This window comes from Staurois parvus, unplaced genomic scaffold, assembly GCF_062004578.1.
Source record: "Staurois parvus isolate SC_StPar_1 unplaced genomic scaffold, SC_StPar_1.0 ptg000426l, whole genome shotgun sequence".
Classification (NCBI taxonomy): Eukaryota; Metazoa; Chordata; class Amphibia; order Anura; family Ranidae; genus Staurois; species Staurois parvus.
Window position 1 is genome coordinate 3,317,227 of NW_028318222.1, and position 24,774 is coordinate 3,342,000.

At 43.8% G+C, this 24,774-nt stretch overlaps 1 protein-coding gene across 4 annotated transcripts; it reads right to left on the reverse strand.

Annotated features, from left to right (window-relative positions):
* Positions 1-13,149: 13,149 nt before the first annotated feature.
* ZBTB25 (zinc finger and BTB domain containing 25) lies at positions 13,150-24,774 on the reverse strand. Of its 4 annotated transcripts, none has more exons than XM_089687502.1 (3): positions 24,588-24,774; positions 18,470-18,647; positions 13,150-15,197 (listed from the first exon to the last, which is right to left on the reverse strand). In XM_089687502.1, exons 2-3 carry the CDS (start codon positions 18,640-18,642, stop codon positions 14,081-14,083), a joined length of 1,290 nt encoding a protein of 429 aa, XP_089543628.1. In that variant the 5' UTR covers positions 18,643-18,647; positions 24,588-24,774; the 3' UTR covers positions 13,150-14,080. The 4 variants fall into 4 exon arrangements, with proteins under 4 accessions (XP_089543628.1, XP_089543627.1, XP_089543629.1 ...); XM_089687501.1 differs by having other exon boundaries at positions 24,570-24,773; XM_089687503.1 differs by lacking the exon at positions 24,588-24,774 and adding an exon at positions 24,309-24,448.

A 24,774-nucleotide genomic window follows, 5' to 3' on the forward strand; every position in this document is an offset into this window, starting at 1 on the left:
CATTTGGAGCTCCTAACATTAGACACTATATTAGTCATTATGGCACAGAAGTATAGCACAGCAAGCTTTTAAGCTTATTCATCCAGTAGCTTAGAATCGTATTATTTATGAAGGCAGAAAAAGGAGAAATACACATTTTCGGAAGGGATGAAAAAAGCAGGGAAACTTTATCTAAATAAGTAGCAAGAATAGTCCTGAGCCAAAAATAAAGGTGCACATAAATGATCACAACCTGGGAATGTAATAAAGCAGAAATGGAAGAAATGTAGCTTCTACCATGAACAAATACATAATAGCTTATTCATGAAAAGATTTACAGCAGTTCTCAATGTTTTTAACTCCCCCCACCATCACTTCATTTGAAGCTTTGGAAATATTGATATATTGGTTTTTGGCGTAAGGAGTCCCGTGCTGGTAGTTTTTGTCATGAGGCTTTTGATAAAAATAGGTGAAAACTCTATTGCTCCCTTAAAGTGTATGTAAACCCAATCACTAAGAATTCATAAACGCTCTAGCAACGGGCCTGTTCATACTTGTGCATTGTGGTAATACACAATTCAATGCATTACCATGAGGCATGTGCGTTGCAGTGCCATTGATTTTTTGGATGTATCCAAATGCACTAAAGCAGTGGTCTCCAAACTGCGGCTCAAGGGATATATGTGGCACTTTGAAAGCTTTTAATCAGCCCCTGGGGCACTATTTCTCCCATTGATATGAGGCACTAATTCCTACCAATGACACCATCAATGGGCACTATTCCTCCCATTGATACCAACAATGGGGCACTGTTCCTCCCATTGATACCAACAATGGGGCACTCTTCCTCCCATTGATACCAATGATGGGGCACTATTCTTCCCATAAATAGCAATGATGGGGCCCTATTCTTCCCATAAATAGCAATGATGGGGCACTATTCTTCCCATAAATAGCAATGATGGGGCACTATTCTTCCCATGAATAGCAACGATGGGGCACTATTCCTTCTCCTACTGACCACAGGCACTATACAATTTATTTACTACCACTGACCACCAAAGCTGAGGCATTTGTTATTCCCACTGAATCTAGGACATTTTCTACTCCACTGGCCACAATCACCCCTCCTGAAGTCTGAAGGACAATAAACTGGCCCTTGTTCAGAACGTTTGGAGAACCTGGCACTAAAGGAATGCACCTGTGTTGCAGTTGGTGTCATATCTTACACAGGTACATGGACTGGTAACATGGTGGAGTAGTCATATAGTGGAATTATGTTCCTTTCTATACCATACCCGTGCTTCATAGTAGGAATTTCCTTTGGCTCCTGATGCTATTTAAAGCAGTGGGAGAGTGAAAAAGGCAAGTATATGCTGCTAGCAATGACGTATTAATGGGCAGATCACAGGATATGGGCTTATTCAACAAGGCAGTGTAGAGGGCAGTGGTGTGCACTAACACCTAGCATCCAATCAGCTGTCTTGAGCAGGTTCATCATCACCTGTGGGTGGAATAGGATTTTAGGCTAGGTTCACATTATCACATTTCCCTGCAGGTGCGATTGTGAGGGCACAGCAACCTATTCATGTGAATTTGGGTGCTGAAATGCAGAGAAAAGATCCCTGCACCTTTCCAAAAATGCAGCCACAGGGAAATCATATGGTGCTTTGACACCATGGGGTTTATTTACTAAAGCTGGAGAGTCCAAAATCAGACTCACTTCTGCATAGAAACCAATCAGCTTCCAGGTTTCATTGCCAAAGCTTCATTGAACAAGCTGAGGTTAGAAGCTGATTGGTTTCTATGCAGAAGGGAGTCTAATTTTGGACTCTCCAGCTTTAGTAAATAAACCCCCATGTGTTTCGACATGCACATTTACTTAAGGAATCATTTACACTTGCTTTGATTTTAAAACACATTAAACCGTCCACTGCTTCAACATGCATCTTTGATGTGTTTTTGATGCTTCTGTGATGCTTTTTTGATGCTTTTCTATTCGTTTTAAAGGGGCTCAGTAGCACACCCAACTTAGTAATACCCCCAGCTCATTACAACCCACATTCAGCAGATACCCAGATCTTTAGTACCCTTGTTCAGCAGATTCCTGGCTTAGTTCCCCCCGAGTCTTCTGATGCTCCTCTCAGTAATGGCCCCAGCTTTGCTGATCCCCTGTAGTAATCTCCAACTCGCTGATCCTCCATTAGTAACCCCCAAGTCTGCTGGTCCCTCACGTAGTAGTAATATCCAGCTCTGCTGGTCTCCCACTCAGTAGTAATCCGCGGATCACTCAGTCATTAGTAACCCCCAAGTCTGCTGATCCCCCACTCAGTAGTAATATCCAGCTTTGCTGGTCCCCCACTCAGTAGTAATATCCAGCTTTGCTGATCCCCCACTCAGTAGTAATATCCAGCTTTGCTGGTCCCCCACTCAGTATTAATCTGGTTATCCCCCACTCAGTAGTAACCCCCAGCTCTGCTGATCCCCCACTCATTACTAACTCCCTGGTTTGCTGATCCTCCTCTCTCTTCAGTCCCTGCTCACCTCCCACTATATTGCTCCCATGCTGAACACCACACGTGACATATGCTAGTTTCTCCCACCCTGGTCCCCCAGCTCTACTGATTCTCCACCACTCGGTCTTTTCTCTCTCCAGTTCCTGCTCACCTCCCACTATATTGCTCCCATGCTGCTCACCACATGGGACATCCTTACAAGAGAAGTAGGGCTTTTTACTCCCCATTTATACTTACCTGGGTGGATGCAGCATCAGTTCAATGCTGCATTTGTTCCCTGCCGGCTCTAAGTTTGAAAACTCAGCAAATACATGACTACTGATCACTGAGTTCTAACAGCCGCTCTGAGCTCTGTCAGTCACCGCAGTCTGCTCTGCCTCGCCAGTGCTCACTGGAGCACTGGGCTGTGGAGGGGGAATGGCTGGCTCAAGCTGTCAGCGGCTTGCCCAAAGGCTAGGCCAGGTGCCGCTCCAGACCTGGACCGGCTCAGTGACGTCAGCCGACAGCGGATTTCAGCCCGATGTCAGCTGAGAATGGGTCACATGAGTACAGAACGAACTGCACTCCTGTGATGCATAGGAGTACAGCTAAAAGAGCTTTGGATGCACTTCTCCTTTACGTTTCTCCTGCTCTGGTCCCCCAGATCTGCTGATCATCTGCCACTCAGTCCTATCTCTCAGGTTCATGCTCACCTTCCGCTATAGTGTTTTCATGTTGCACATCACGTGTTCCATCTGCTAGTTGCCCTGGTCCGGACCCCACTTACCTTCCCGCTACTCCATGCTGCACACTAGATGTGAAGTCTGCACCAGACACTCCCAGAATATATACACATGAACCAGAAGTGTCTACTGATGATGTCTTTCTGGTTCCCTTGGGGGTTTCCCAGTGCATCCTGGGATATCTCATACCTCCAGTACCTTCAAAACAAAGCAAAGCTAACTCTGAATAAACACCACTCAAATGCTGCAGGTGCAGTTATTGAGCGCTGTGACAAATTTCTATGGAGCTTTGGAGCACCAAGAAAGTGACATGGAGTAAAATTTTTGAAGTTAAGCAAATAAACACAACAGTGTGAACGGGACTGTAAGGTAACCATCTGATTTAATGACAGGTGCTTTGATTGGCATTCAGAGTGCTTTAAAAAAGCTTGTCAAGTTCCACATTTTGAAGAACGTGTAAACCAGCCCTAAAAGCAACGCATTTTTGATACAGCTGCCTGCAGGTGCAGAAAGGTGTGTGATTTACACACCGTCCCGAACCCCAGATAGTGTTAGCCTAGCCTTATGCACTACAAAGATGTAAAAAAATCCTTCTAGCTTTACCAATGTGTTATTACAATACTATTATTGTCATATTTATGTGAATTGGTATGTACACAAACATCTAAAAACATAGTATAGCCTCAATACTGATATCAGACGGTTTTGTCAAGTTGTTCAAACTAAATCTTTTGTCATTTATTGCAGTGTTCCAGAAATTGTGGTATTAAATGTAATTGCACTCTTGTGTGAAATGTCAATTTAAGAAACAATAGACTGTATATTAATGGGGTCTTCTAATTGTCATTATAACAATGAACTTCAAGAATATCAACCTCCAGTCTGGAAAAGTGTAAAAATGGTTCAGAAAGGGGTTACTATTGTCATGTAAATGAACCAAGAGAAACATTTTTCATCATATTATCCTACGAATAATAACATTTGTACCTTATGTAAAGTAGGCATGTTAAAAAATTCTAAAGGAATCTTTTGTATATAATTGGCTTTTTTTCCTTCAAGCCACTTGGGCTGTTAGGATAAATTCACATCAGTGACTGTTAAATGCAACTCAGACTTTGCATCTTAAGGTGGCCAGTACAAAAAAAATGTTGAACCAAAGTGGAAATACTCCAGCATTAAGAATGGTACTCTTAGTCAATGATAGCCCCTGGACTTTAAATAGCTATCTGCTCCCTGGTTGGATTTGTGGTCATACTCCTGGCAGAAGAACGTATTTTAGCATGGATTTTCTTAGTAGCTCTGGGATGTTATATGACCAAATTTGAAGAGCAAAAAAGACACGGATGTCTAAAGAAAAGCAAAGCTGTAAATTGTGTCATGTTCATTTGTTAAAGAAAGCTGAATGATACAGGTTTTTTGTAAAATTGGCATGGTATGCTGTTTAGTCTTTTATTTAGTGGAGTCTAAATCCTTCGTATAGCAGCAGTCATCTTATTCAGCTCATAAAGCACTGCCTTGTTTATATATGCCTTTTAATTTCTTCTATCATCCCTACCTTGAGATGGCCAGTTGGTTGTATTTGCCTCCCACGCCAAATGTGCTTAGTCTTCCACACACATCTCCTATAGCTTAGGACCCATCCACATTTATAAGCATGCCGTATTGTTGAATCATCACAAGTAACAAACTGTTTTTACATTTGCCTGTGCTTTTTGTGATAAGGGTCAGTCCTGATAAAATTAGTATTCCAGCTTTTGGTAGACATCAGAAAGTTCTAACACCAGAAAGTATCATCTGGGGAACTCTATTGGTGAGATATCTGTGCCTTTGGTCCTGGGTATGTACACCTGCTGTGGCCATTATTAGGGTCTTTCACGCTCTCTGTTGTATTCATTATTTTATACTATTGTGAAAACAACAGAAGCTGAAACACACAAAGGTAGGTTTGAAAACGCAAAGTTTCTGAAATTCCAAAACTGGAAATATAGTAAATTTTGCCTGTTAGAAAAAGCCATCACCCTTTAATTTTATTATTGGGATTTACTATTTTTTAAAATTCCGCTTTTATATTTTTGTGTGGTCTGCAGATAGCCAGTCCAATTGTGGGCTGTAGCCAGTCTAATTGTATATTTTGGTTGAGTGTCCCTAAGCAGTGTGTCATTTCTTCTGCAAGATTCTACTGAACATGCTCCAGCAAGCTGTGATTAAGGACTAATATTCTGTGTTATGAGTATTTAACACCTCAGCCAATCAACTTGAGTTTGGAATTGGTGATGGGTGCTGGGAAGGTGTTGAATATTCAACACCCCTACTGCCACATGGTTCCTCTCTGCTGGGCTCAGGCCTTAGGAAGAGCTAAGCTGTCTTGAGCCCCAAAGCTTGGGTCCTAAAAGAACGGATGATGCAGGGGTCTTCCCTCTGAAGATGCTACCTTGCTGAAAGAAGAGCAACTGGCCTTGAGGAAGCACCTGGGGCTGTCCACTACTGGATGGATGTAGTGAGTGACAGCATGCTATGGGAGAAGATATCACAAGAACTTTTTTTTAGCTCTCCTGTTTTAGACGTTTATGATCAAGATACTTGTATCACTAGAACCTTGATCAGTGTCAGAGGAAGTAGGGTGATATCTGTGTAGAACTTCAATCTTCAAAACAGCATGGGTGACAATAACAACACCATTACTTTATTGCAATGTAATGAGCTAGTGTTGTCACCCTTAAAGAAGAAACCCAGGTAAATTATTAATTTTTCCAATGCAGTGGGGCTTTGTCCACACTGCGCAGGTTAAATGCTCATTTTTGTCTAGGGGCTCAGAAAGCGAAGCTATACTTACCTAATCAGCTGATCCTCCAAGAACAAATGCAAAAAAACAGGCCATACTGAGTCCCAAAAATTAAAAAAGGTAGTCAACCAAGGAAATGTAGTGCAGCAGATGATACACATTATGGTGACTTCCATTTGCAATTAAAAGTTGTCCATTGGAGCCATCAGCTCAGACCTGGAAGAAACCAGGCGGACACTTGTACACTCATTTATAGTCTGGAAAAGACCTGGAAGAAACCAGTGGGATACCTGTACACTCATTTATAGTCTAGAAAAAACCTGGAAGAAACCAGTGGGATACTTGTACACTCATTTATAGTCTAGAAAAAACCTGGAAGAAACCAGTGGGATACCTGTCCACTCATTTATAGTCTAGAAAAAACCTGGAAGAAACCAGTGGGATACTTGTACACTCATTTATAGTCTAGAAAAAACCTGGAAGAAACCAGTGGGATACTTGTACACTCATTTATAGTCTAGAAAAAAACCTGGAAGAAACCAGTGGAACACTTGTACACTCATTTATAGTCTGGAAAAAAACTCGAAGAAAACAGTGGGACACTTGTACACCCATTTATAGTCCAGAAAAATTGGTTTCGAAACAGTTTTTCGTGGAAGACCTGCCTCTAAAATGCCATACCTCTACAGAAACAAGGCCAAGTGGCTTGTCTATGCATGAAAATACAAAAACTGGTGTGCAGAAAACTGCCATCTGCACCAAATACAAAAAGGCAAATATGGCAGTTGCTCTTATCTATCTGAAACTAGCAAATAGGGAAAGTGGAGCCTGGGTGGACTCAAATCAGTGGTTAATCCAAGCAGTAGTAGCCCTTGGGTAGCAGGGCACTTGCAGGATGCATTGTAACAAATTAACAAATTTATTGCATGACTGCTATTTCAGTGGGGAACTGCCAACCTTTGTAATTTGCTAAAATACTCCTTGCTAATCCTGCAAGTGCCATCAACATTCCATGACAGTAGCAAAAAAGTACAGTACCAAATATAAACACCAGATGTCATCACACTTCAATATCCATTAGTGTAGGATTAGTGCTGAAAAAGGTGCACGAAATTGCATTGTGAAAAAATGATGTGAAAATAAGGCTTTGTACCCAGATAACATATGTATATGGTTAGTACTACAAATCCCACATTTTATTGGCATATTAGAGTTATACTGACACTGGAGGCTCACATTAAGAGTTAAGAACACAGTGTCGTTTTTCTCGTTAGAACATTCCTAATTAGTTTTCCTGGGTAATTAGTGAAGTGACCTGCTTTCTTACTTGTTGAACTTCCCTGCAGATTTTCTTTGAGTTTTCATCTAACCCTAGGGAGCATACCTTTGAAACAAATACAAAAATATATTTGGGTTAATCAGATGAGTCAAATTTATGCAATATTACATCATTCCTATTTTCCCATTTAGGAGGTTGTATTGGGTAGACAATACAGTTTTAAACTGTGGTTTTCTTTATCCATACATTGCTATGAATAAATAAGTGAATAAAAAAAAATACATAGGCCCTGCCAGAACTTGAATATTGTTTACAGTGGCATTTTTATACTTCATTTTACAATCAAGCTGTATGTAACCTGAGAACAGGTACTGACCCTTTTTCCATTCTACTGGCTAACCTCTGTGTAAGCCACTCCCTAGTCTGTATGAAATATTTGTATTTTCTTGTGCTATCCCATTCCTTTTTTGTAATGATCAGCCTTGAGCCTTTGTACCTAATGGTCATTAATCCACACTGCAGCTATAGTAATGCTGGAGTTCACACCTGCCCTAATTAGGAATGCTTAAATAGACTGCTTGACATTCAGGGTTTTGTTTGATTTTGGTCTGACTGCAGTAAGCTACAAGGAGCAGGGCCCTCCTATCCCTCTTGTATTGAACTGTATTGTCTCCCGTTATATTGTAAAGCACTGAGCAAACTGTTGGCGCTATATAAATCCTGTATAATAATAATAATAATCTGGCAGGGCAGGGGGTGGGTTGCTCAGCATGGGTGCCATTCAGAGAATAGTTTGCATTTTCTGAATGAATGAAAAGCATTTTTTGATTGGATGAAGCGGAGGGGTGGAGTGGTGACATCATGCTCTGCAACTTGTCCAGGGAATGCTTTGCATTCAGTTAGAAGCTGCAAAGCATTCTCTGAATGGTGCCCATGCTGAACAGCTGGCCTCCTGTGTTCACAATGCAACAGAGCAGCTGCTTAACATGAGACCCAAAAACGAGTGGAGATCACTGGAGTAGCAGTGTCTACTTCAATTCTTTCCAGCTTCCAGAGGAATCTGCCAGGTATGGTATATACATAGTTACATTTGTCAAAGCTGTACCAATGTAACTATGTATAATATAGTCATGCTTGGAATTATTCTTCAAATTTCTATTTTGTATCTGTTCTGGTCATCTGCTTTAACTCTGCTGTCTGCTTAACCAGCCTGTCTGTGCACTTCACTCCTGTTAATTGTATCACATCAGCACCTATCCTGCCTGTTAGTTAGCTGTGACACCTGATAACACAATGGGTCCACCAAACTCCACAACGCTTTTCCTGGGTTTCTCTATTTTGAACTTTATTAGAGGCAGAGGTAACAGAAAAAAGGCCTGTGAGGGAAATCAATACTGACCCATGTAGTGTGTCCATTATAATTCCAATCAATTTAACAAACACAATACGATATTAGTAAGAAACACAGCTTCATAAGCACTTACAGCAATATCTTACACGTATGTACTTTGCGTTACAAAATAAATGATCTGTGGAAGTGTATTTTTATTCAATCCGCATCAAAACATAACACAAACCTGGTTAATCAGAGAATAATTGGTTTTGCAGGACCTTGCCACAGTGGAGATTCAGCCAAATTTCCACACAAAAGGCACAAAAATGGATACAAACTAAAGCTAAGTTAACAAGAAGTCAGTAAATCAATATGCTTGGTGAGAAATTTAAACAAAGGAAGAGAAGATGAAAGTCCGGTTTCCAAAATACATTGCTTTGAAATCTCCAAGCAGTTATGCTACACAGTACATAAGCAAGAATCCAAAACATACACAGAAAAATATAAATGACATGTCAGATCTAGAATAGCAACTGCACAAAGAGTTGGCCTAATAATCATGTTAAGAGCCACTGGCTGACCATAACTGTTCCCTGGTGAATGTCAAAAATGTAACAAAAAGGACACTGAAGAGGAAGCCCACCAAAACACAGTTTTCTTTTTTTCAAGTCAGTCAGTTTGATCTGTCAGTTCCATCTCAACTATTCTGCCTGCAACAGCTCCAAAAACCTCCCCGATGTGGAGAAACATACTTTATCTGTGGTACATTTATCTCGCCACAAGTTCAAAGATAACATTTCCAGTCTTCTCTGTTACCCCATCAACAGCCAAGAAACCTATTTAACATTAAAAGTGTATCTAAAACAAAACTTTCCTTGCTTGCTTTTGGAGGGGTCTTCTTTTCTTTATTGCTATTAGGGATATTTCCTTTCACTACTCTCACATCACTCAGAAGGAGCCATTCTTAAGCAGGATTCTTGTAGAGATTGCTAGGAGTTCCTTGAACAGCACTGGATCAGTCTTCCACTTGACAGTTTCTGCATCGCTATAGTACCAATTGCACGCAACAGAACCAGTGGTGTAAGACAGGTGGGTCCTCTCCTCTCGGTTCTCATGTAAGTAAATGACCACCAATGGGCATTCTTCCACTGAAGCAAGAGGCATTCTTCTCATTCAGCTTCAGTGTAATGCATGCTTCCCAGTGACCATCAATGTAAGGAGCCCTCTTCTCACAGACTAGTGCCAATCAATGTAAGGGAACTTCTTCTCACTGACTCCAAATGTAAGGGTGGTTTCTTCTTACTGTAATGGGGCACTACACTAACCATCAATATGAGGGGCATTCTTCTTACTTACCACCAAGGTAAGGAGGCATTCTTCTTATTGCATTACACTGATCACCAATGTAGCAAACAATCTTTTTTACACACCACCAGTGCAAGGGAGGTCTCATAATGACCACCTTAAGAAGAAAGCACCTCTTGCACCGACCAATGTAAGGGGAGCCTTCTCGACCGACCACCAATGTATGGGGGAGCCTTCTCCACTGACCAACAATGTAAGAGGGAGCCTTCTCCACTCCCCAACAATGTAATGGAGCCCTACATGGATCACCAATGGAGAGAGTACTTTTCCACTGACCACCATTGTAATAGGGATGACTACAGTTTTAACTTTTTTGGCCATTATGTATCATTTCTTGTTTATATGACTATTGTTGATGTCGTTATATAAAGAGGGGGATGTTAAACATGGATCATTTCTGGATGTCATTTGTGCCATATTAATTTGATTACTCAAGGGTTCCTCCATGTCAAAAAGGTTAAAACCGATTCTAAAGGCATATATATATATATATACAGTCATGGCCGAAATTGTTGGCACCCTTGATATTTTTCCTGAAAATCAAGTATTTCACACAAAAAAGGTATTGCATTAACACATGTTTTGCTATACACATGTTTATTCCCTTTGTATGTATTGGAACAAATATAAAACAGAGGCAGAAAAGCAAATATGACATAATGTCACACAAAACCCCAAAAATGGGCTGGACAAAAGTATTGGCACCCTTAACTTAATATTTGGTTGCACACCCTTTGGAAAACATAACTGAAATCAGTCGCTTCCTATAACCATCAATAAGCTTCTGACACCTCTCACCCGGAATTTTGGACCACTCTTCCTTTGCAAACAGCTCCAGGTCTCTCTTATTGGAAGGACACCTTTTCCCAACAGCAATTTTAAGATCTCTCCACAGGTGTTCAATGGGATTTAGATCTGGGCTCATTGCTGGCCACTTCAGAACTCTCCAGCGCTTCTTTGCCATCCATTTCTGAGTGCTTTTTGACGTATGTTTGGGGTCATTGTCCTGCTGGAAGACCCAGGATCTTGGACGCAAACCCAGCTTTCTGACACTGGGCCCTACAGTGCGACCCAAAATCCTTTGGTAATCCTCAGATTTCATGATGCCTTGCACACAGTCAAGGCACCCAGTGCCAGAGGCAGCAAAACAACCCCAAAACATCATTGAACCTCCACCATATTTTACCGTAGGTACTGTGTTTTGTTCTTTGTAGGCCTCATTCCGTTTTCGGTAAACAGTAGAATGATGTGCTTTACCGAAAAGCTCTATCTTGGTCTCATCTGTCCACAAGACGTTTTCCCAGAAGGCTTTTGGCTTACTCAAGTACATTTTGGCAAACTGTAGTCTTGCTTTTTTATGTCTCTGTGTCAGCAGTGGGGTCCTCCTGGGTCTCCTGCCATAGCGTTTCATTTCATTTAAATGTCGACGGATAGTTCGCGCTGACACTGATGCTCCCTGAGCCTGCAGGACAGCTTGAATGTCTTTGGAACATGTTTGGGGCTGCTTATCCACCATCCGGACTATTCTGCGTTGCAATCTTTCATCAATTTTCCTCATCCGTCCACGACCAGGGAGATTAGCTACAGTGCCATGGGTTGCAAACTTCTTGATAATGTTGCGCACTGTGGACAAAGGCAAATCTAGTTCTCTGGAGATGGACTTGTAACCTTGAGATTGTTGATATTTTGCCACAATTTTGGTTCTCAGGTCCTCAGACAGTTCTCGTCTCCTCTTTCTGTTGTCCATGCTTAGTGTGGCACAGACAGACACACAATGCAAAGGTTAAGTGAACGTCTCTCCTTTTTATCTGCTTTCAGGTGTGATTTCTATATTGCCCACACCTGTTACTTGCCCCAGGTGAGTTTACAGGAGCATCACATGCTTGTAACATTCTTATTTATCCGCAGTTGTGAAAGGGTGCCAATACTTTTGTCCAGCCCATTTTTGGAGGTTTGTGTGACATTATGTCGAATTTGCTTTCTTTCCTCCCTTTTTTTGTTTTGTCCCAATACACACAAAGGGAATAAACATGTGTATAGCAAAACATGTGTTAATGCAATACGTTTCGTGAGAAATACATGATTTCCTGGAGAAATATCAAGGGTGCCAACAATTTCGGCCATGACTGTATATAATTTTTTTAAATAACAAACATGTTATACTTACTTGCTGGGTGCAATTGTTTTGCACAGAGCAGCCAGGATCCTCCTCTTCTTGGGTCCCCTGCAGGATCTCCTGGCTCCTCCCTCCTATCGGTTGCCCCCACAGCATGCAGCTTGCTATGGGGGGGAACACACTGCTCTGCGTTTCCATTCACACATGGAGCAGCAGCTTGGTCCCGCCCTCTCTCTCTTCTCAATGACTCACTTGCTGTGATTGACAGCAGAGGGAGCCAACGATTCCCACTGCTGTCTCAGCCAATGTGAACAGGATGGCCAAGACTCCAGTGCACATCGCTAGATCGAGAAGGGGCTTAGGTGAGTATTATATGGGGCTGGGGGGGATACTACACACAATAGAATGCATGAAGGTGAAAAAGTTTCAGCCTTTACAACCACTTTAAGAAAGGCTGATCAGAAGTGAGGGGAAATCCCCTCTAAGACTAGATTCACATCTCTGTGAGCCATGGTTTGCAGGGGCACAGCAGCCCGTTCATTTGAATGGGCTGCAGTGCCTCCTGAAACACAGGGAAAAGATCCCTGCAGCATTCTGTAAACGCAGCCTGCATGGGAACTGTAAGGGCAATGCATTTCTCAGTGTGGGAGTGATTTGCAGTGCGTGCAGTGTGCCATTAACATTAATGGCACCCACACATAGCTCCTGCGTTTTTCTGTGTAGGTGGTTGTGGGAACAGGTACGTTCTCACAGCGGTAATCACCCATACAAATGCGATCCTAACCTTAGATAGTTGTCACCATTGAAAGAATTCCTCTCACCTCTTGCTTCTGGGCTTTTGATATACATTAACAATGACTATGTCAATGATGGGGAGAAGAAGGAAAAATGTTTTACTAGATCTCCATAAATAGGTGCCATATTTTGCATGATGATCAAACTCTTTCTCCATAAACATTTCTCTTTGGTCTCTAGGCCCAGATTATTCAATGCAGTTCAGTTAGTGGACACCCCCACATCCCCAAATTCTGCTAACTTCAAATCTACACAAGCCAGCTGAGATCTACGTCCTTTTAATCTTCAGTACAGGTTATGGAATTTTCAAGAAATACATTATATACCATTATTTGTCCTAACTGCAGTCTACATTTACATAAGAACTGAATGAATAGCAGGATATTGTGTTAAAATGAATAGTGAATTACTATATACTGTATAAAAATATTATATACGGTATAAAACAAAGTCAAACCACCTACTGGTTTTTCTTCTTTCCCTGCAATGCCAAATGCAGCTAAGATGCGGCCAGGATCTGACAATTAGAATGTATGTGCCTCTTCCTTCCCTCTATTACATCATATTAGTCCATTACTGGACGATACAGCTCCCAAAGAAGAGCTAAAAAAAGTCCTGTATTGAAGTATGGAGAAGAACACTTCTGATTTCTCTATCAGAAAATGCCAGGAGCAAGTAGCAGTGGCAGATTAAATGCTCTGACATCATGCTGATCTTCATACCTGTTTTAGATGAACAATTAGTAAAGCATAAAAGCCAGAGGCAGAGGGGTCACCAACATTTTCAGAAGCTCAGCATTGCCAGCCTACATATTATTTCTCTTTAGAAAAGTTCCTAATGCATTATGGGAGCTCAGTTCTTAGTTCAGATCACCAGACACGGGGTGAACAATTGAAGTTCCTGCGTGAGTTGATGGTAGTCAAAAGACATGTAGATGCCATCATTTTTCCCATTTTATAAACAAATATTGTTTAGTGGCATTTTGTGCTGAACCTAAGTTGATCAATAGCATATTGATCTCTATATCTACCAATAAATGAGTACAATCACAGTACAACTGAGTATATACAGCCTTTAAAAGTTATTTTTATACAGTTAACACAAAGACCTATTTAAATATAACAAGGAGCAAAAAAACTAAACAATCATAAAAAACAGCCACAAAAAAATCTCCAGTCCCATATGAATAAATATTATTCAACTAGCACAGAGTCCACATTTTCTTGTGAGTTTGTGTCTTCCAAGTCCTCAAGGAATGGAGGTTCTAGAGCTGTATCTTCATCCTTCGGATTGTTATCAGTCAGACTGTTACAGTAATTCTGTATGGAATGATCAGTCTGATTACCGAACCTTTGATAGCGGCTGAGCTTGTGGGATTTTGCTTTGTGTGTGTATAAGTGTTCTAGTAACAGGCTCCTCCGTACAAATCTGTGTCCGCACACCGTACAAGTGAATTTCCTCTTTCGTAAGAAGGAAAAGTTACAGTTTAGCTCTATGGGATCAGCATCCTTCGACAAAAATGAAAGCTGGTTGAGCTGCAGCTGTTCAGTGTGGGTGGAGTTCTGAAGAGCCTCGTAAGGGCCAAGGTGACAGCTCTCGGTGTTCTCAATGTTTTCAAGTATGGGGCGGACTTCTCCCAGGTCATCACTTTCTAAAATGGAGGTAGGGACCCCGAAAGGGAGAGACTGGGATACGTGAATATGCAAATGATCCCTCAATGTGCCACGAGAATCAAAATGTTCACCACAGTAGTGGCAAGAGTATGTTTTGCTGCCCGTCTTAACAAACGTTAACTCAACTTCTTCTTGCGACAGCAACGAATGCTGTGGAGATTTTACAGATTCCGTATCACAGGCTTCCTGCTTTATGGTCTTTACGGTGTTCTGAATTTCTTCTAACGATTTAACTACGGTGCCCACCTGAGCAGGGAAATGTGAACTTTGCTGTTCGGAGCCTACACCTTCAAGGCCAATCGCAAGAGACAGCTGTAGTTGCGGCTGCTCTCCTTGTGAAGCAGACCTAGTAGCCGATGGTGGAATGTTTCTTAGGTTAAGCGTTTCCTTATTTGTTTTCTGAGCCGAGGAGATCTGAATTCCATATAAATTGGAGGACTGCATTGGTTCCGAAGGCAAAACTTGACTTGGCTCATTAGCTGATATGGAAAGGAGGTTAGCATGAAGAAATCTAACCCCTTCCTCCAATCGGAAGTGGTCCACACTTTGCTTGGGGGTTTTCCCTGTATACATGACATGCAGAAGGTAACTAAAAATGTCAGGCTGAATGTCTGTTGGCTGGATCTTTATACATTCACTGTTAAAAAAAAAAGGAAAGTTAGCAATATGATCAATTTAAATCAAAAGTGCAGACAGATATAAAATGTACAGCTATGTGTTAACAAATCCCTATATGTACAGTACATACTCCTTAGCGATATATTTTCCCCTGGAAAAAATAACATGCCAAAAAAGCTGTGTTCAAATGCAAGTTTTATACTAACACATTACTTAAAACTCCAAAATGTTGTATAGTTTCTAAATTTTTTATTTGCCTAATTGTTTTTTTAAAACTTGTATATTTTCAGAAAAATGCTCTAAATTAAATTTTGGTGCTCACAAACATGATATAAATCCCTTTCTTTTCTTGCAAAATGTAAAAGTCAAGACTGTGTTGAGTAAATATAAGGGGCATTCAAGCCAACCTGAGACTTTTGAGTTTATATAATAAAAAACAATTGAGTACTGACCGCGATACTTTCTTTTATTTGCACTAACATACAATTTTCAGGACAAGCTTTCGGGGTATGTCCCCTTCTTCAAGGTCCAAGCAGTATAATAAAAGAACAAATTTCAAAGGAGTGGTAACTGCATTTATTTTTCAATATACGCCCCTGCTACATTTATACACTTATCTCAGTATTTTACTAATGCCTGGAAAGATTTTTTATAGAAAGATTTGTCAGTATGCCTGAACCATCCTAGGACAGCCTGCTTCACGTCATCATCGTATTCACCGTTCCCACAGAAAGATTCCTCACTTGTGCAATTTCACAACAGGTCATGTGTCCATTATCCAGGATCAGCCGTTTTACGTATTGAATGATCACAGAAATAACTGCTGTGGGTGGGAACCACCACAGTCGGGATCGTCACTGACAGATGTATAGCCATCTTTGAAATGTTTACACATTCAAATGTCTTGCCGTTTACACCATTCAGATGTCTTACATCTCATCACCGTACTGTGCTTGAAGTCTTGTGTAGATATGCGTGGGATTTACGCCTTCATTCATAAGAAACTTCGTCACCACACGCTGTTCAATGCAAGCACTAACATTGTTGTCTGCCATCTTGATTAATAATGGTCTCTGGACTGGCCTGCAACATGTGCGCCACTTATCAGTCATAGGACACACTTTCCACTTACTACTGCATGTAGCACCACCACGCTAGCATCCCTTTTTATACCTGTACATTTAAAAGTCCCGGTTTGACTTGAACGCCCCTCGTAGATACCAAAAAATTTTAACTTTAAAGGAGAAGTATCAGGAAAGAAGTACTTTGTTAGCGAGGCCCTTTCTACAGCTCCCAGCACTTGCCCCAGGAAAGCACTGGCATGAGAACTGAAGAGAAAAGTGAGGCCGACACATCTCACCTCTCTCTGCATTCCTCTTGCATATGTTTGTATGGGAGCCGTATAAAGGGCCTCACTAACAAAGTAGCCATCTACTTGCTAGCTGCAGGCAGGCTCCCCACCTTTGATGCATAACTGCCCGACTGCAGATAGCATTAAAGGGCACCTAGGAAGATGGGACACAGTACTATATGTACTGTACTTTGTCCCATTGGTACTGAATACTGTAAACAAATAATGGCAATATTTCTTCTTTAAAGGGTTAGTTCACCTTTACAGAAAATCGGCAAAAGGTGACCTAACACCGGACCCTCCTCAGCCCTCCGGTTCTCGCTGTACTTACCTCCCACAATGCTGGGCTCAGAGCTCCCACAAGCTGCTCCACTGATCTGGGGATTTGAAATCCCTGCTTTCTCTTCTCTCCATCCAGCACTGCAAGGACGGAAAAGACAGATCCTAATTGGTCAGCGCCATCCATGACCAGTGGAGTGGCTTGTGGGAGTCTTGACAGCTCAGGATCACAGAAGGCAAGTACAGCGGGAACTGGAAAGGGGAGGGAGTCCAGTGTTAAGTCACCTTTACAGATTTTCTGTAAAGGTGAACTAACACTTTAAGGGTTCGTTCACACCAGAACACGATGCAGGAAATCAGCTTTCTGTGCACATTTTGCGCACCACATTCAAAATACACTAGGTGTGCGATCTGCTACATTTGTCAATATTATCCTATAACACCCCAGACGCAGATCACAAACATGGTGCATTTGCCTGTAGTAAAATGCAAACTGGTGCAGTGCGCTTTTAAAAGTGGTGCATGCCCTACTTTTGGTGCGATCCAGTGTGATTTCAGTACATTCAAATGAATGGGTTGTAAATTGCATCGTAGTGAATCGCACAGGGACAAGGACAGCATTTCTGTGCGATTCAGGTGTGAACAGACCTTAAAACTGCATGCTCCTGCAAAACCCTAAAAAAATGTTGACGCTCAAATATACAGTACTACAAAAACTTTTGTCAGTTTAACAGTGGTCTCCAAACTGCAGCCCAGGAGCCAGATGTGGCCATTTGCTTGCCTTTATCTGGCTCTTGGGGCACAATTCCTCCCACTGACACCAACATTGGGGCATAATTACTGTCACTGATAAAACAGTTGGGCACTATTCCTACCACTGTCCACATCAATGGGGCACTATTCTTTCCACTGACACAAATGATGGGGCACTATTCCTACCTCTGACACCAATGGAAGGGCACTATTTTTCCAACTGACACAAGAGGAGAAACTATTCCTTCCCCTGATACGGACAATGGGGCACTATTCCTCTCACTAATACCAATGATGGGGCTTCACTCCCATTGAAGACAGGGCATTTTCTACTCCCACTGACCACAGTCCAACCCCCACAAAGTCTGAAGGACAGTAAACTGGCCCTTTTATTTGGATAATTTCGAGACCCCTGGTTTAAAACATCCATACGGGTTACTGGATTGTTGCTTACCTATGAACATCCCAGGTGCATGCAAGCAGGGGGTCCTATAAATATTTATCTATATATTTTAGTCAATTTCTTTTAGTGCCATATTATTATCACAAGGAGGCTGACAAGGATAGAATATTTTGCATGACAGGTCCTCTTTATGGATGTGAACTATGGTGTGAGCTTTACAAGTACTACTGCCTTTGGGTGTATGACTTAAGCTAGCTATAAACTGCTAGTGGTGGACAGACAGTTGCACCTTATGTATGCCATAAAATATTCACATTATAAGCACATTAAAAACAAACATCGGAACACTCAAGGCTTTTAAGACTACTTAGATCACTTAATTTCATTTTGAAGTAGCATAATTCTTTTATTTAACCCCACTTCCCACATGTTGTGGAGGAAATATAATTTAGTTCTCATGCCTGAAAACAAAATGTGATTTTAAACATAAAAGTTAGGCTGGCACCTGGATTGGTGAATGAAGATCATCCTAAAATAGTTTGAAAAAGCAGCAAGAACGGCTCTGTGTGCCTTGAAGTACACGTCCCCGATGGCGACAGTGCAATCACAGAGGAAACCAAACTCACGCTGCATGTTTAGTTGTTGCAGCAGAACCAAGCTGTGCTTCGATTGATCCATCGCTCCTGAAAAGAACAAATGTAGATATAAAACTAAACACAGTCCTAGGTATGTTAAATTGTGAATCCACATACAAAAGCACAATAAACCAATGAGGCACTGTACATAATTGTCTGTGGAGTGAATATACACGTGTCTAGAGGTTTATGGAAATCCCTTTGCAATAGAGGTGAACAGAGTCCATGTTGATTGTATTTGGCTGCACATGATCAATTTTCACTTAGACCAAACACCGTGTAAACTGCAATTTCAGGGGAAAGCAATTGTTAATGCTTCTGTATACAAAGTCATTTAGACAATTCACTTGTAACATTGTGGCTATCCAACAAGCTCATATAGGTGTGATGGTTCACAAACCTCTGACCTTAACACTAGGTTCACACTGTAGCAGTTGGTAGCAGGTGCAGGAATTCCCACACCCACAAGCACCCTCAGCCAAAACAAGCTGCTCTGTAGACAAGTAGGGCTGCTATTCATTCTTAATGGCACCCCACGCATCTAAATTTGCAGCACGTTTTCAGGTGCAAGAACCACAGGATAATTCATGGTGCAAAAGAACCATGCGATTTCCCTGTGGCTACGTTTTTAAAATGGTGCAAGGGAAAACGTCACCAGCACACCGAGGATCACCAATATGGGTCCAAAAGTTTTAATGAACGATCACATAGTTACAGCAAGGCAACGTTTCGGAGTCTCGCAGGACCCCTTCATCAGGCATGTGGCTGCGTGTTTAAAATGGTGCAGGCACCTTTTTTTGTGGGAAACGCAGACACAGCAGCCCATTCAACTGAATGCACTGCCGTGCCAATGCAAATGTGTGCCACAAACCTGCTGCAGTATGAACCTAGCCTAAAATTTATATGCAGAGTACTGGCAGAAGAACCATCTCACCGGAGAGACAAGTATAAGGCCTCATGCACATTGGGCATTTGCCCAGTTCTTCTAAACTCCTTTCCCCTAGCAGAAGAAAAGTCGCGTTTATGCACTTGCGTGTTTATTCATTTCATTGATTAGAATTAGGGATGCACCGAAATTTCGGTGGCCGAAAAGTTTTGGCAGAAAACACCCCTTTTCGGCCGATATGAAAAAAAAAAAGCACCGATACAGATGCCGAAAAAAACCCGCCCCTCACCGCCGCCACTCAGTAGTTCTCAGCCTTACCTGAGAAACCATCGAACTATCCCAGCGCTGGACATGAAGATTAGTGAAGGAAAGGTGGCCTCCACTCATCTCTATGCCCTTGGAGGACCGAAGCGATGTCACTTCCGGTTCTGGCCATTTTTTTCAAGCACTAGATCAATGCTTTTTTTTGATCCAATGCTTTACATTGCAGAGGAGAGATGTGGGGTCTTATTGACCCCATATCTCTCCATAAAGAGGACCTGTCACTAATTATTTCTATCATAAGGGATGCATGCATTTCTTGTGATGTGAATAAAAGTTTTGTTAAAAAGGGACAGTGCAAAAAAAAAAAAAAAAAAAACCCCAAAAAACATTAAATAAATTTAAAAAAAAAGTTTAAAGTGTCTCCAAATGCATACGTAGGCCATGCCCACATATGTCAGAGCAAGAGCAGTAATTCTCGCACTAGACCTCCTCTTTAACTTTACACTGCTAACCTGTAGAAATTTTTAAAGCATCACCGATGGAGATTTTTAAGTACTGCAGTTTCACGCCATTCCATGAGCGTGTGCAATTTTAAAGCGTGACATGTTGGGTATGTATTTACTTGCTGTAACATCCTCCTTCATATTTTACAAAAAAATGGGGGTATATATTGTTTTTTTTAATCAAAGTGTATTTTTTCCAAAAAATATATATTTATTTTTGAAAACTGCGCATTTCGGTTTTCAGTCAAGTGCATTTTGAATTTTCAGTTTCGGAACCAGAATTTTCATTTCAGTGTCAGAATATTAATTTATTCTGGCCATTGAAGGAACGCTTACGTATGTTTTGGAGTGTCTACATGTGTTTAGGCATGTCGGGTGTTTTTTTCTGCCAAAAACTACCCCCTGAAGTGAATGAGCTGCCCTATGCGCAACAAGTGGAACCGCGTGTAAACTGCATTTAAAATATCGTGAGCGGGAACTCTCTTTTCTGCTATGCAAGATGTGAACGGGGCCAAAAAATACTGAGCTTTAGACAGCAGTGTTGCAAGAAGCCTACAGTTAAATTGACATACGTGTATGCTCAAGTATTAGGTACAGCCGCTGTACCTGTGAGAAACCCAAAGAAAGAAATCCCTGAACTGCAGAATCCCACAGAAACGCATGGAGCTGCAACGCCATGCCATTCTGACCGCACACAAAACACACAGAAGCGCTAATGTGTGGGGTTGCTGTTAAGAATTAAGGCTCTCCGTGTCTGCTAACCTGCATTAGTGTGAACTTATCCTGACTGTTTTGATCACCAGGAAGTGAGAGGCAATTCCAATAATTTGGGTTGTCATCAGAACAGGAAAAAAAAAAAAAAAGGATGTCTTCTAATGGGTACACCAGTTCCCATGACAACGGGTTACAGGTAGGGATGCACCGATACCGATACTGGTGCTGATACAAAGTGTTTTCAGGATTACTCGTGAAAATACTCCTGATACTTTGCGGTGAGATTTGCGTCAATGGACGCAAATTGTGCTACAAAGATTAGCATGCAATTTGAACAGGAATGTGATTCCTGTCCAAATCGTATGCAATCTCCTGTGTGACCCCAGGATTGTCATAGCCCGAGTTCACACAGGAGTGGTGTGGGAAGCCTCCCTGCTGAGTCTCAGTGGTAGGAGAGAAAGTGGCAGGGATTTGAAATCCCTGCCACTTTCTTTTCTTTCCTTGCAGTGATGACATATTGGGATAAAGGACTTTTTGATTGGTCAGCACCGTCACATGACACTGCTGACCAATTAGATGCCTTCTAGCCCAAACTGTCAAGCCTGGGTTGACACAGGAGTAGCGGGGAAACCGCATGTAATTTGGACAGGAATCACATTCCTTTTCAAATCGCATGCTCTTCTTTGCAGTGTAGTTTGCGTCCATTAACCGCTTTCCCACTGCCCTATAGCAGATATACTGCTACAGGGCAGCAGGGGTGTGCAAAATCACAAATATATATATATACATAATTTGGCATTTCTGGGTAGGGGATGTGTGCACTTTCCGCACCACAATTCGCGGCCTCAGCTGTCAATCACCGACTGCCGGCTGGTAATCGCGGAGTATTACCAATGGAGGGAGAGAACTATATGTAAACAATACAGATCTCTCCCATCAGCTCCTGCTGAACACAAGACACAGCCCACAGTTAACCATTTGATCACCCCACATTAACCCCTTCCAGCCCAGTACCATTAGTACAGTGTCAGTGCTTCTTATTACCACTGATCACTGTATTGATATCACTGCGGATGTCAGTGGTAGTTCTCACCCAGTGTCAGGATGCCCACCGCAGTCACTGATTACCATTACTAGTAAAAATGAAAAAAAACCAATATGTAGACCGCTATTTGTAGACTCTATAACTTTCACGTAAACCAATTAATTAAAAAGTATTGGGATTTTTTATTTTTTTTTAGAAAAGACATGCAGCAGAACACATTTCTCCTAGATTGTAAGCTCGAAAGAGCAGAGCCCTTGAACCCCTCATGTTTTGTTTCTGTATTGTCTCATGTTCTGTCCCCCACTCTAATGTACAGCGCTGAGCAAACCTTTTAGCGCTATATAAATACTGTATAAGAATAATTTTGTCCTAAATTTAAGCCAAAATTTATTTTAATTTTCTTTACAGTAAAAAGTCAAAAATATTGTTTCTCAAAATTGTCAGTCGTTATTTTTTTCTAGCGGCGAGTGCTTGACTGGAAGGATCGGCACGGGAGAGTACGTGACTGGAGGGGTCGGCACGGGAGAGTACGGGACTGGAGGGATCGGTACGTAATTGGAGGGATCGGCATGGGGGAGTACGTGACTGGAGGGGTCGGCACGGGAGAGTACGGGACTGGAGGGGTCGGCACGGGGGAGTACGGGACTGGAGGGGTCGGCACGGGGGAGTACGGGACTGGAGGGGTCGGCACGGGGGAGTACGGGACTGGAGGGGTCGGTACGTAATTGGAGGGATCGGCACGGGGGAGTACGTGACTGCAGGCGTCGGCACGGGGGGAGTACGTGACTGCAGGCGTCGGCACGGGGGGAGTACGTGACTGCAGGCGTCGGCACGGGGGGGAGTACGTGACTGCAGGCGTCGGCACGGGGGGGGAGTACGTGACTGCAGGCGTCGGCACGGGGGAGTACGTGACTGCAGGCGTCGGCACGGGGGAGTACGTGACTGCAGGCGTCGGCACGGGGGAGTACGTGACTGCAGGCGTCGGCACGGGGGAGTACGTGACTGCAGGCGTCGGCACGGGGGGAGTACGTGACTGCAGGCGTCGGCACGGGGGGAGTACGTGACTGCAGGCGTCGGCACGGGGGGAGTACGTGACTGCAGGCGTCGGCACGGGGGGAGTACGTGACTGCAGGCGTCGGTACGGGGGGAGTACGTGACTGCAGGCGTCGGCACGGGGGGAGTACGTGACTGCAGGCGTCGGCACGGGGGGAGTACGTGACTGCAGGCGTCGGTACGGGGGGAGTACGTGACTGCAGGCGTCGGTACGGGGGGAGTACGTGACTGCAGGCGTCGGTACGGGGGGAGTACGTGACTGCAGGCGTCGGTACGGGGGGAGTACGTGACTGCAGGCGTCGGTACGGGGGGAGTACGTGACTGCAGGCGTCGGTACGGGGGGAGTACGTGACTGCAGGCGTCGGTACGGAGGGAGTACGTGACTGCAGGCGTCGGTACGGGGGGAGTACGTGACTGCAGGCGTCGGTACGGGGGGAGTACGTGACTGCAGGCGTCGGTACGGGGGGAGTACGTGACTGCAGGCGTCGGCACGGGGGAGTACGTGACTGCAGGCATCGGCACGGGGGGGGGGGGGGGGGGGGGAGTACGTGACTGCAGGCGTTGGTACGGGGGGAGTACGTGACTGCAGGCGTCGGCACGGGGGGGAGTACGTGACTGCAGGCGTCGGCACGGGGGAGTACGTGACTGCAGGCGTCGGCACGGGGGAGTACGTGACTGCAGGCGTCGGCACGGGGGAGTACGTGACTGCAGGCATCGGCACGGGGGGGGGGGGGGGGGGGGGGGGGGGGGGAGTACGTGACTGCAGGCGTCGGTACGGGGGGAGTACGTGACTGCAGGCGTCGGTACGGGGGGAGTACGTGACTGCAGGCGTCGGTACGGAGGGAGTACGTGACTGCAGGCGTCGGTACGGGGGGAGTACGTGACTGCAGGCGTCGGTACGGAGGAGTACGTGACTGCAGGCGTCGGTACGGAGGAGTACGTGACTGCAGGCGTCGGTACGGGGGAGTACGTGACTAGAAGTATCAGCATTCGCACTCACTGATAAAAAAAAAGCAATATCAGAGCATCCCTAGCCCTGGGGGTTCCCTCACATTGGACAGACATCCTCTCACTTCCTTCTGAGTCTACTGGACAAGATGTGAAGAGAAATCTCCCCCAGACACAGAACCCACCAGCACAACCCTTCTTCCTCCAGTCCAGAACACTGCCCTCCCCCAGAGCCCACACAGACGATTCATTAGGCCGGGACCTTTATATTCATCATGACATAGCTAATGACATACAATGAGCTCTGCTGTTCCTCCCGCCCCCAATATGTGAATAGAGGTCTCCGGCTCTCCCGGCCCCCCGGGGCTCAGTGATGACAAACGAATAAGAGAGAGTCCCGGCAGCTCCGCTCCTTCCAGCACCCCCTCCCCTTTCCCCGTACATGACTGCAGCAATGCGCCCAGCGCCTATCAGGCCCCGCCCTCGCTCGGCGCGCGCTCCCCACCCGCCTGGAAAATTCCACAGGAAGCGGCTGATGAACGGCTCGCAGCTCTTACCCACAATGCCCCGCTCACCGAGCACAGCACGCGCCCTCCTCTCTGCCGCCCAGATACAGGCCGAGTCTGGCGACACCGCGCGGAGCTCTGCACACTCCCTGACGCTCTCACGCACAGAGTGGAGTGGGGGGAAGGGAGTCACATGACTGGCAGGATGGCGCCAGGAGCAGAGTGTGTGGTCTGAGCTGCTGCTGTCCTTCCTCTG